At 37.1% G+C, this 12,174-nt stretch overlaps 2 protein-coding genes across 2 annotated transcripts; both read left to right on the top strand.

Moving 5' to 3' along the window:
• Positions 1-2,975: 2,975 nt before the first annotated feature.
• LOC100795159 (probable N-acetyltransferase HLS1-like) lies at positions 2,976-6,877 on the top strand. The gene is made up of 4 exons (XM_041013518.1): positions 2,976-3,043; positions 3,135-3,183; positions 6,143-6,273; positions 6,520-6,877. The coding sequence occupies exons 1-4, from the start codon at positions 2,976-2,978 to the stop codon at positions 6,875-6,877; spliced, it is 606 nt and encodes a 201-aa protein (XP_040869452.1).
• A 3,157-nt stretch (positions 6,878-10,034) lies between these two features.
• LOC100795689 (F-box/kelch-repeat protein At5g26960) lies at positions 10,035-11,604 on the top strand. Its single transcript, XM_003556750.5, has one exon. The coding sequence runs from the start codon at positions 10,130-10,132 to the stop codon at positions 11,399-11,401; it is 1,272 nt and encodes a 423-aa protein (XP_003556798.3). The 5' UTR covers positions 10,035-10,129; the 3' UTR covers positions 11,402-11,604.
• The last annotated feature ends 570 nt before the right edge of the window (positions 11,605-12,174 follow it).

Raw genomic sequence — 12,174 nt, forward strand, 5'->3', positions numbered from 1 at the left:
TGTACAAACACATAAGAAGTATATATAAGTGAAAGTTTTATGTAAATGACATACTTTGATGACAATCCACCTAGTAGGAGTCTTTGATTTAGGTTGTGGAGCATCATCAAGACCTTTTAAAGCATTGTTCCAGACGAGGAACAATTAAAAAATGGCGTTGTTGAGGTATTTGAATGCAAATGCATTGAAAAGAACACTGACCTGTTAATTATCCCCTTAAGGTAGTTGTATGGCCTGTTATGCAATGAACAAAATCAGACAACTAGGTATTCCTTAAGCACGATGACCACCATCTGCCAGTGTCCACTGCGATGGGGATGAATATGGGTTAGTATATTAGTAAAAATTAATTAAATTAAGTTATTTTGTGACACTTACCCATTCAGGTAGGCTCCAAGGTAGACATCACGTTTTGAACTCTGTATCCAACTCTTTATGTAACTTTGAGTCTCAAACTACGATTGCCAAGACCTCTGAATGGACTGTGGCTCGAGGAATCCATAGATATCAGAATTGCTCACTTGCATACTTATTTCAGTTAGATGCATGTTTATGTTAAGTCAGTTAAATATTTATGAATTGAAAGCAATAAGTTAGGTAATTAAAGTAATCTATAATGACTTACAAAATCCATAACTGTAACACTGATATGCTGAGACATTGACCACCGTGTGCGATTTCGGAGAGGTCTTTGTGCTTTCTGTAGAGCGGGAAGTCTAGATTAAAGACTCCGAACACGGTGGCATCCTATGTAACCTAGTAAGGCCTCAAGAAAAGCTTTGGGATGGTCAATGTCATCAGATAAATTGGATCATTGACCTCCGAATTTGGCTTTCAAGGTGGCTTTGCCGGAGAAACAACTGGTTGTTCATGAAACAAAGTTAAATGGCCTAATTTGAGACACGCTGAATGAATTAATTCAAAAAGAAGAAACATATAGTAAGAGTAAAGTACCTGTTGTGATAAAGACTAGACTAGATGTGTCGGCCAAGCAAGAAAGGTGTGAATTGTCTGTCCCACTAAGGAAACCTCATCAGTGGGTACAGGAACTGGAGCATCTGGATCTTTAACCTCCTCCACACCCACCTTTACTTACCCAGGCAACAAAGGAGTGTTATGAACAATAGTGGATCCCTTATAAACTCTCCCCAGGGTAACCAGGTGGGCAGGATTTGCTTCAATGTACAAGCCGCACCTATCTGAGTCACTCGTCTCAAAATCGTTTCCTGAAGGATCAACATAACTCTCTTTTGTGCTTACTCGAGGACCTGAGGGACCAACCAGATGCTCCAGAGGCAGTGCAAGTCCTTGAGATTGCATTTGGGACTGAAACTGGGATTGCATCTGGCTGAACGATGCCATGAGCTGCCGAGTCACTTTTTTTTTGTGATTGACTCCTCTAGTTGGTCCTTGATTTGCTGGGTCAGCTGCTGGAATTCTTCAGGAGGCAGCGAGGAAGAGCTGCGGAACATCCATGGTGCCGATCCAAAGTATTGCTTGATGGTGACACCGGCTCCAGTAGCACAGACACGTCCAGGGTGCTCTGGACGTCCAATAGCAGCTGTGAGAACATCCTGACGTCCATGGGGGACGAAACCAGTAGACCTGACCTCTTGAGTGGAGGAGGATGTACCAGCAAAGGTGACTAAACTCTGTCTCTCAATTGTTAGATGACTGTTAGAGTTAGTTTTTCAGTGAGAAAGGTAGTTAGTTAATTAGGTTAGTTGGGCTGGGACAATTTAGACTTCGAAGAAATAAGGCATCTTTGCATTTATATATATATCAAAGAGAGATTGGGAGATAGGAATATCTTGTCACGTGTGTGTGTGTGTGTGTGTGATTGGGAGATGTGTGTGTGTGTGTGTGTGTGTGTGTGTGTGTGTGTGTGTGTGTGTGTGTGTCGACAACTGTGAAGTAATCAATCACACTCATATTCATAGTTGTATTTGGTTATTTTTCCTTTGAGTCAATGAATATTCACTACTATAGCTTTTTAAATTTTCATATGATATGTGACACTAAGGGATTTTAATTGCCATGACTATATGCAGTTGGGCAATTATTGCCACCATACAACTTTATTTGTGGCTAAGAGATTTTAATCGTTCAATTTTGACTCTTGCACCATACAACTTTGTTGTGGTTGTTATATTCATGAAGTAATCTATATTCCTTACCTATTTTTTGACTGGGCTTTTGGTTTTCATATAAAATCACCGAATCAATTTCACCATATAACAATTGCAATTCTCACCAACAAAATCATCAGCAAAGCAAATCATACAAAAAGGGTAGCAAACAAACCTTAGTATCTGCAAGATTACGTCAAGGAAGTCCAGCGAAGAGAATGATGACATGGCAAGAGGATATTGGCTCTAGAAGATTATCCTACCTGCTATTTTGTAATTATGTTAGAATCAAAATCTTTTCTGTTATGCCCTGTATGCAAAATCAATAGGAATGTAAGAGACTAGGATAGCAAACACATTACAAGGATAACAACTAGGATAGCAAACACATTATCACTAGGATAGCAAACACATTACAAGCCAAAAGATAAAATTTACCAACTTGTAAAACTAGAGTAGATTTAATTCAGACCTCCTTAGAAGCAATGTAAGAGACTGAATACGTACCTCCAAATGGAAATCTGGTCAAAAGCTCTATTTCAACAACTCTTCTTGCATCAATTAAGCCACTATATAAAAATTTCACAAGATTATAATAGAAAATATTTCAGTGTCAACTTTACAATTTTTTCTTTCATAGAAGTAGAAGCATGTATACATGATAAAGATTGCAGCCCAAACAGACAATTTAGCACGTCACAAAGACAATAACTGATGACTGAAGAAGTTAATTATAACTATTAGCAGTGACAAGAAGAAAACTGGTCAATCACATATTGAATACTGTAAATTTTAAATGACTGAAGAAGTTAATCATAACTATTAGCAGTGCAATAATTAGGGGGAATGGAAAGGAAAAGTGGGAGTGTTTTGATGGAAAACGACATTCTTCTTGTTGGTGACGACCCTTGGGAGTAAGTAGTCAATTCCTTGTAGTTCATAGCCCCTACTATTTTATCTTATTCAGGTTTATTATCTTATTCTTGAACTTATAATTCCCTGTAGAGAATTTGTAAGCTGTGTCCAGAGCATAAAGATATTGTCATCTGCTGAGGTACAGAAAATGAGCTTGGATAGGGATTTAGGTCATGTTCCAGTCCCCAATCAAGCTTGTAGTGGAATAGATAACAACAATGCATGAAGGGGACAGTATGAGGATAACTCGACAACCTCATTTAATCGATAAAGATGTCATTTTAGAGCAGTCAACTTGTATATTTTGAGACATGGAGGACTAACTTAACCCTTAAAATTTCTTGTTGGTGCTTCTATATATCACTAGTGGAAAGGAGACATATTCGTCACAACTTGTAAGAGATGCAGTTGACGGGGTAGTGTAGAAGAGGGTTGATACATGGCTGCATCCGGTTGAAAGTCAACATGTTTTTAATGGTAGAGAAGTTAGATCTCTAGATGTACCAAAACCAGATTCCTTTACTAAAATGATGCAGATTCTATCTTGGGATCTGCTTTTCTTGTGGCTACTATTGCATGGTCAGGAATCTTTTTTCTTTCATTTTGGTAAGGTACAACCATATAGGTCAGCTGGTGTATAATATATATGATTGTTATTATAAAGAAAACGCTTTACTTACAATTCTGTAAATCTTGTGGTTGTTAAAGTTAGGTAACCAAGTAGTGACAGTAAGAATCAACAGTACATGCCAAATCTAGCTTTTGTACAAGTGCCCACGATGTTTCATGGTGGAAACTATGGAGAAGTTTATTATGGATGAAAGAAAATTCAGTTCTTTTTTCACCATTTTGCAGTTTTGGGTATTATGTGCTTTAGCTTGCAATTAACTTCTAGCACTTCTAAATGATATCTTGAAGAGGAAACTTTGACACGGTTCACTAGCTCTAGTGTTGTCTTAAATAATGTTATTTGTGACTATATCCCTATGTGAGAAAATTAGGATATAATTTACTTATTATTATGCATAGAGATTTAAGGTGGTTCGAATTTATAAAAGTATTTAATCCTTGAAGACAATGGTCAGCTATCAGTATTCTATAATACCATTGCAAATCACAACTTCCATTTATAGGCATCCATGGGTGCTAAACTTGTATAAAAAAACATTCCAAAGGAAGGGAGTTAGCTAGACCAGTAATCATAAGGTTTGCAACTGTTTTTCTCACTCTACAATGTATATCACAGCAAAAGAATGCTCTTCGATCTATGTTTGCTTTAGTAGTAGGCAACTGGTAGTCATGCTAGTAAAAATGAGGGCAAACTAGTGATGAGTGTTGTTTTGTGTGATTCTAGATTTTGGAAATTTATCCACTATTGCTTTAAGTGTATCACTCCAAACCTGTCATGCTATATATCTATGAAGCTGTGTATAAAGCTAAAGAACAAATAGCTGCAAATTTCAAGAATCAAGAGTCACGATATAAGAAAGTGTGGAAGATAATTGATACTCATTGGGATTTGTAATTACATAGCAATCTTCATGCTGCTTCATTCTATCTTAATCCCAAGTAATTTCAATTTGCTAAGGATTATAGCCTACAATTATTTAGAGATAACAAAAAATACTAATTTCTTATTTTATTTGGGTTCACTATGCCAAAAACTATTATCTGGATACTGAAGTTTTAATGGGTTTATATGAGACCATAGAAAAAATGATCCCGGATAGAAGGACTAGATTTCTAGATCAACAACTTGATAGATTCAGGACAGCCAAGGGACTTTTTGGAATAAGCATGGCAATAGACACTAGGAACGAAGCAACCTGGTGAGATTTTAATTCTTTTTCATAATTTTAGAGAGAAAATGACAACCAAGGTAGTATTTGTTTATGTTGGCTTTTGTTTTGAAAATGACAACCAAAGTCATGTGACAGTTCTGGAAACACCCAATTTCTTAATTTACAGGGCAAAATCTTGCATGGGCATCTAGTGGCGGAAAGTGCACATGTGAATGTGATACAATAACATGTCATTTGAAGTAATTGAATCCTTGAAAATAAAATAATAATTGTAAAATAATCAGATTTTAGGGATACAAAACTCTTAAAATAACATCATGGAAACATCAAACACATATGAATGATAACTTCTTTTCAGCAACCAACATCATTAACTGATGAAAAGATTTGCAATGCTAGATCTAGATGGAATCAACTACTGAACTAGACCTTTGCAGCATGAAATGAATACTACACAGGAAACAATAAATAACAACCAAACAAATCATTCACTGCATTTCATCTCAAAGGGAAAAAAATTAGCCTCAATAAATCAATTACAACATAAAAAATAAACATCGACATGTAAAAAGAATATAATTACCATGCTCTTTATACCATTTTGGAGTTAGTACCTTCTCAATTGCACCCACAAAGGTACGAAAGGATGGAAACCAGGCAACAGCTGCATGTTGGAAATTTTTTCAGCAACAACTCCTTAAATAAACTTTGCAACAATTTGGAAAAAACTAAAATATGGAACAAAGGAAACATAAAAATAAGTAGACCCACCTATGTACAATATATAAACACAAACAAAAAAATGAAATACTCCTAATGCAACGATTATACAGTGTACCTAGTTCGATTTGTTAGGGACTGAGATTTCAAAATGGAAAGGGTATATGCGATGGTAACAGGACCAGCAAGGTGGCACCTAAGCATACCTCCGCCATCAATGCAGGGGCTACCGCCGAAAATTTGGTTGGGTTTTTCACTAACGCCAAATGGACTTGCTTGGAATTTCATGCATGATTTTATAAAATTCATGTTTTTAAGCCCATTCTTGACCATGAAAACAAGAACTGATTCTGAAATCAATTTTCACCAATTTTTCATCATAACAAATCAGTCATGAGCCAAAACAAAATTAGCTTTAAATTCTCATGTATGAGTCTTTACATCAATATTCTATGTTGATAGGTCAGCTACAACACCAAAATTAAAAGGATAATATAAACTCACTCATCACAGCAGCTACAACACCAAAATTAAAAGGATAATTATATATGTATGTGTTCATATAATGACCTTCAGGTAGCTGAGCTTCTTGACACAAGGGAGCTTGTTGGAGTGGTTCGGGGAATCATTAAGAATGTGGGCACTCTTTCTGGGCCATTCTTGAAAATGGGTTGTATCTTAGGCCTCAGAGTCTCTCCTACTTACAGGTAATGCTCACTTTGCTTTCATTAAATGGACATAAATTTGGAAATTGACTTTAAGCATAAGATTGCAAACATGGTTTTAAATTGTGGTTCGCAATTGCAGATGCAATATTATGATTTTTAAGGTTTCTATAAACTTAGACTAAAATAACTAAATGTTCATCAACAATTTTTCTTCATTGCTATTTGTAATACAACTACAAGTCTAACTTTAAAACCCTAATTCAAAGAACATTTTGGTATTTTTAGGAGAAAAAGGGTTGCACTAAGACTTGTGACCGCAACTGAAGAATGGATGGTGAGAAATGGAGTTGAGTATGCATTGTTAGCCACTGAAAATAACAATGATGCGTCTAAAAACCTATTCACCATCAAATCCAACTATGTGAATCTCAGCTCACTTGTCATATTTGTCCAACCAACTAGTTCCCTTACAAAGAAAATTTCCATGGATATAAAAATAGACAAAGTGGACATAGATCTAGCAATTTCGTTGTACAAAAGAACCATGAGGACCAAAGATTTGTATCCATTGGACATGGATGTTATTCTGAAGGAGAAACTCAACTTAAGAACATGGGTATGCTACTACAAAGAAGAGGGATGACTCAACTTGTGGAGCAAAGTAAATAATGAAGATCTTATTAATAACAATGAAACCTCAAGATCATGGGTCATATTTAGCATATGGAACATTTGTGAAGCTTATAAGCTTCAAGTTAGAAACTTCCAACTACTAAGGTTTCTTCTTACAACCTTAAATCATGCAAGAGAGAAAGTTTTCCCTTGTCTCAAAACATGGGTGAGTAGTAGTGACTCACTTTGTACACCTTTTGGGTTTCTCTTCATTTATGGAATCTATGGAGAGGGAGTGAACCTTGGACAGCTCATGGAATCCATGTGGAGATTCACATGTGACTTTACTGTAAGGGCCTTCTTTCTTTATTTTCTTTAGCAAAATAATATTAAAATCTAGCTACAAATCAAATACACCTAAAATTGTTGTGTTTCTTAAATATATATTATGTATTGTAAACAGAAATATTACAAGGAAAAGTATTCCTTAGTAATCCCAGAGCCTGGCTCCTCTAAAGAATGCAAAGAAGTTCTACGCACATTATTTAATAACATAACATAGTGGCAAAATGTCCATCACATACTCTCATGTCTACGTCCTTATAAGGATCCTCAAACGGGAAATATCTGTTCCTACTACCTGGCTAACTAACAATTCAGCCCCCTAGTTAACACTTTTTAAAATGTAAAAGTTTCAGTCATATGATAATCAAATCGAGAGGAGAGTCTATACCTTTTGGAAGAAAAAATCCTTTGCTCAATGCAAGCCTTTTGTAACGAGCAACCTGAGATAACATTACAGAATATTTACATACTCGTGAGCACATAAAGAATCAAAAGAACCACCATTCTGGCTTTGAACAAATCATTCATTGAAATTCAAAGAGACAAAGTCATCAATAGACAACACCAATAATCCAATTTCAATGAAAAATTAAATACATATGGAACTCAAAACCAACAATAGAAGCTGCTGAAGTTGTGAACAATAAGGCCAAACAACTTGAATAGGCACTATCCCAAAAAGCTATAGGATATAAAGCATGGAAACAAGAACTAGAGCATGAAAGAAAGGAGTACACAACAACAGTGAAGGAAGAAAGTAGATGCAGAAGCACAAAGAACAAAGAGCACAAAGAGCATGTATGCAGAAGCACAAAGTTACAATGAAGACATGAAGCTTACCTCGAACCCAACAGCGACAATGCCGGCGAGATTGGCAGTGAAATGTACCTCAGGTCATCACGACTTCCCTAATCCTTGCACCAGAAACCAAAAAAGGTCCTTAGCTTAACCACGAGTTCCAGAAACAAACCTAGTTATTCAATAGAACAACACAGGTAGACGAAACGTACCTAGGTAAGTTGGGGATGGACAACAAAAAATGACCTGTCACGGTCTTCAGTGCAATGGAGAACAACAAGCTTCGATGTTAACAGTGCAATGGAGAAAAGAGAGCGAGAGGGTACACGGAGAAGAAGAGAGCGCGAGCAAAATAGGTCGCATCAAATATAATTTAAAATGTAGCCGATGTTAACAAATTGATGTGAACTTTAACATCGGTTTTATTCAACAAATCGATGTTAACGCCACTTCGTTAACATTGGTTTTCTTCAAAACCGATGTTAACAGATACACATTATTTATAATTATGCCACTGCGTTTATGTTAACATCGTTTTTGTCAAAAACCGATGTTAATCCGCCGATGTTAAATCTGATTTTTCTAGTAGTGAGTACGAAGGATGAACGCTCCTCAAACTCGAGAATGCATGGTTGTACATCCCTTCAACCTCCAAGATTGTGTGGAGGACGATTGTTTCTCAAACTTAACCTCTTTGTGATTATGCACTTGAGACTGTGGGGCTGTGCATCCCTTTAGCCTCTATGGCAATGTAGAGAATGACCATTTCTCAAACTTAGTCTCTTCGTATTTCAGCACTCGAGATTGCAAGGTTATGTAGTCCTTTAGCCTCCTCTGCTGGTTGTTAGTCTCAACATAGCTCTTGATCGGTTTTCTTTTTCCATGGAGGCTTGGATCCTGACCATCATCCTAGTGTTGTCAGTTAAACATCCCATGTTGCCAAAATCTTAGTTGGTAAGCAACCTTAAATCGCTTACAATATGTGCCTAAAGATCTTGTAACCTTAATATCTTATGATACGTGCCCGAGGATCTTAGAGGAGTTGGGCCCCTAGATGTGATAGACCTTCACAGGAATATCACATTGGCCAGCTATGGTACAACTATCATAAATTATAATTTTTTGACACTTTTTTGGATGAATCGAGTATTCATCAATTGGTAGTCAATCACCAATTTCTTAAGATATCCAATTAAATGACTAACATATTCTAAACGTAGTTTCATATGCACGAACATAAAATACTCATGATCACATACTTAAAAAATAAAGTTATCTAACAGTAATATTAGATTATATTAATAATATTTTTGACAATTCCATATCACCTTAAACTAACTAAAAACATACCATTTTAATTAAAAAATTCTTATTATTTTTTATTCAGAAACTCACTTTAAAATTCCTAAATAAGTTAGAGACCTTCTAAATAATTCAACCTAAAACTATATATCTTTAAATAAATAAAATATTTTATTATTATTTATTTTTGTGCCATAATTTGTTTAAATAACATTTATACAATATTAGTAGAAAAACAAAACATTACTCTCAACATGTTAATTTTTGAGAAATTTAAGTCAACTTTTTAATTTGACATATTTTATCTTAAACTTTTAAAAAATTTATAAATTTTACCATCCCTTGTTTATACATTAATAAGCGTAAAAGTCAGAGCATAATTTGTCAATAAAATAAGAAAGTTAGGCATAAATTTTATAAAAAATAAATGTAATTATATTAGGAATAAAATAACAAAAAATAAAATTTATAAATTTTTTAAAAGTTAAAAATAAAATACATCAAATTAGTTTATTAAGAGTTAAATTCAGAAAAATAAAAATAAAAATTAAAGATAAAAAGTACAATTAAACTTTTCATTTTTCAGACCCATTTTTCGATTATTTTTCTCTTCTATCTCAGTAAAAATCAAACGTTTCTTTCTTTACCCCGAACCCAAAAGACAAAAAGTAACTCACGGATATCAAGCATTGTGACTTGTGATTACTTTTTCTTCCATGTTATGCCACTATTTTTAATAGTACCCCCCTTCCTCATTGGTTCTCTCTTTCACGCACACTCACTAACGCATTTTTTCTCTATCTCTCTCTATTCTTCACCCGAAACTCTCTATTTTCTCATGGGTTCGGATAGAGAGAGAGAAAGCTGCAACTCTCGCCACTTCGCATGGCTCATGAAGTCATGCTTCCCCAACCCAAACGACGCCGTCGCGAAACTCGCGTCACCGCCGCAATCCCACCGTAACTCCCCTGTACCCGCAACCACCATATCCTCCCTCCCCGATGACATCGTTTTAGACTGCCTCTCCCGCGTGCCCACCTCCTCCCTCCCCGCCCTCTCCCTCGTCTGCCGCCGCTGGTCCCGCCTCCTCAGCTCCCCCGACTTCTCCGACCTCCGCCGCCACCGCCTCCTCCTCCGTCACACCGCCGTCGCCATCGCCGGCACCAATCTTGGCCTGTCCTCCGCCACGCTCCTCGACGGCGCGTGGCACCCCTCCCTCTTCGTCCCTTGCTACGACGCACACTCTCTAGATAATTTCCACTCCTTACTCGCCCACGCGCGCGCGTGCTCCGTCGGTCCGAGAATTTACCTCGTCGGAAGAAACAACACCTTGCTATACGACACGTGGACCGCTACGGTCTCCACCCGCGCATCCATGATCTTCCCGCGCAAAAAGTTCGCCCTCGCCGCCGTCGGTGGAAAAATCTACGTTTCCGGCGGAAGTTCTGGAACCTCCGCTGTCGAAGAATATGATCCCGAGACTGACACGTGGAGCGTGGTTTGCAACGCGCCGAGGAAGAGGTATGGCTGCCTTGGAACATCTTTCCAAGGGGTGTTCTATGTCATTGGCGGGTTGAGAATTGGCGCCACGGAACAGAATTTACCGAATTTGTTCCCACGTGCTTCTCGCGGAGTTGAGGCTCACGCAGCGTACGCCAGCTCGATGGATTTGTTCGACGTGGAGGCGCGCGTGTGGCTCCGGAGTCGGACCGTACCCGGTGGAGGCTGCGTGGTGGCGGCTTGTGCTGCGGTCGGGTGCGTGTATGTACTCACTAGCCATGCGGTGGAGCTTTCATTTTGGAGTTTTCACGCCCGACGAAAAAATCACAACAATTATAATGGTAATGATAATTACAATAACAATGTGTTTGGAGAATGGTGTAGGATAAAGAGCCCGCCGCTACCGGCGCAAGTTAGAGTGGACAGTAGAATTAGGTTTAGTTGTGTGGGAATTGGGGATAAGGTGATTTTAATTCAAAGTTTGAATGAAGTGAGAGGAGTTAAAGAAGGGTTTGTTTTTGTTTATGATTGCGTCGCCGAAGAGTGGGGGAGAGGGGTGGATTTGCCGGAGGTTTATCGACGCGCTGCCTATGTGGGTGTGGAATGCTAAATTGCGCCGTTCATGTGGCATCATTGTAGTGTGACCAGCAGACAATGGTGCGTAAGGGATCATAGGATTGGGTGTACCTAAGGTTGTGGTCCCACGCATGAGTTGGGTTAGTCTTTGGGAATGAGCTATTGTGATTGGCTTGTTGTCTGAATTTTTATTCTTTTTATTGAAAGAATTAAAGAATCATTCACATTTATTGTTAATGAATGTATTATCATTATGCTAGGAATCTTTAGTTTTTGTTTTTCTAGAGTTTGAAATATTTTTACTATCTTGACCACCTGCATCAGGAAGACTATTTTGATTCTAGTCAAGTCATAGTCTTTTTGTGTTTTTATTTGCTGAAGTAGAAAATTCACAATTATCATGATTTCAAGGGATTTTAATTAATTTATAATTTTTTGTTCCAGGGTGAAAGCTAATTCGTTTGTTTGTTGTTTATAGTTTTCCTCTGATTTAGATATGTTCGATATTGTTATTTCCTTTAAGTAAGTTCTCCTAATCATTATTAGGTAGTCCAATGCACCTAACTTTGAATTGCATATAATTTCAAGTTTCTGAATGTGATACAATAAAATAAAAGTAATTAAAATTTGGAGAAATTTCAGATTGCTTGAGTTTTGAAGGCTCAGATTTGTGTTGGTTTTTCAAATTCAAAAAAGAACAAAGATTAATCATGTTTAACTGACTTACAGCAGACAAGGATATATGGAAGACCCAACACTTATCGAGCCTTTGCAACAATAATGCTTTCAGAGCAGAGTAAAATTCTA

The sequence above is a fragment of the Glycine max genome, chromosome 20 (assembly GCF_000004515.6).
Source record: "Glycine max cultivar Williams 82 chromosome 20, Glycine_max_v4.0, whole genome shotgun sequence".
NCBI lineage: Eukaryota > Viridiplantae > Streptophyta > Magnoliopsida > Fabales > Fabaceae > Glycine > Glycine max.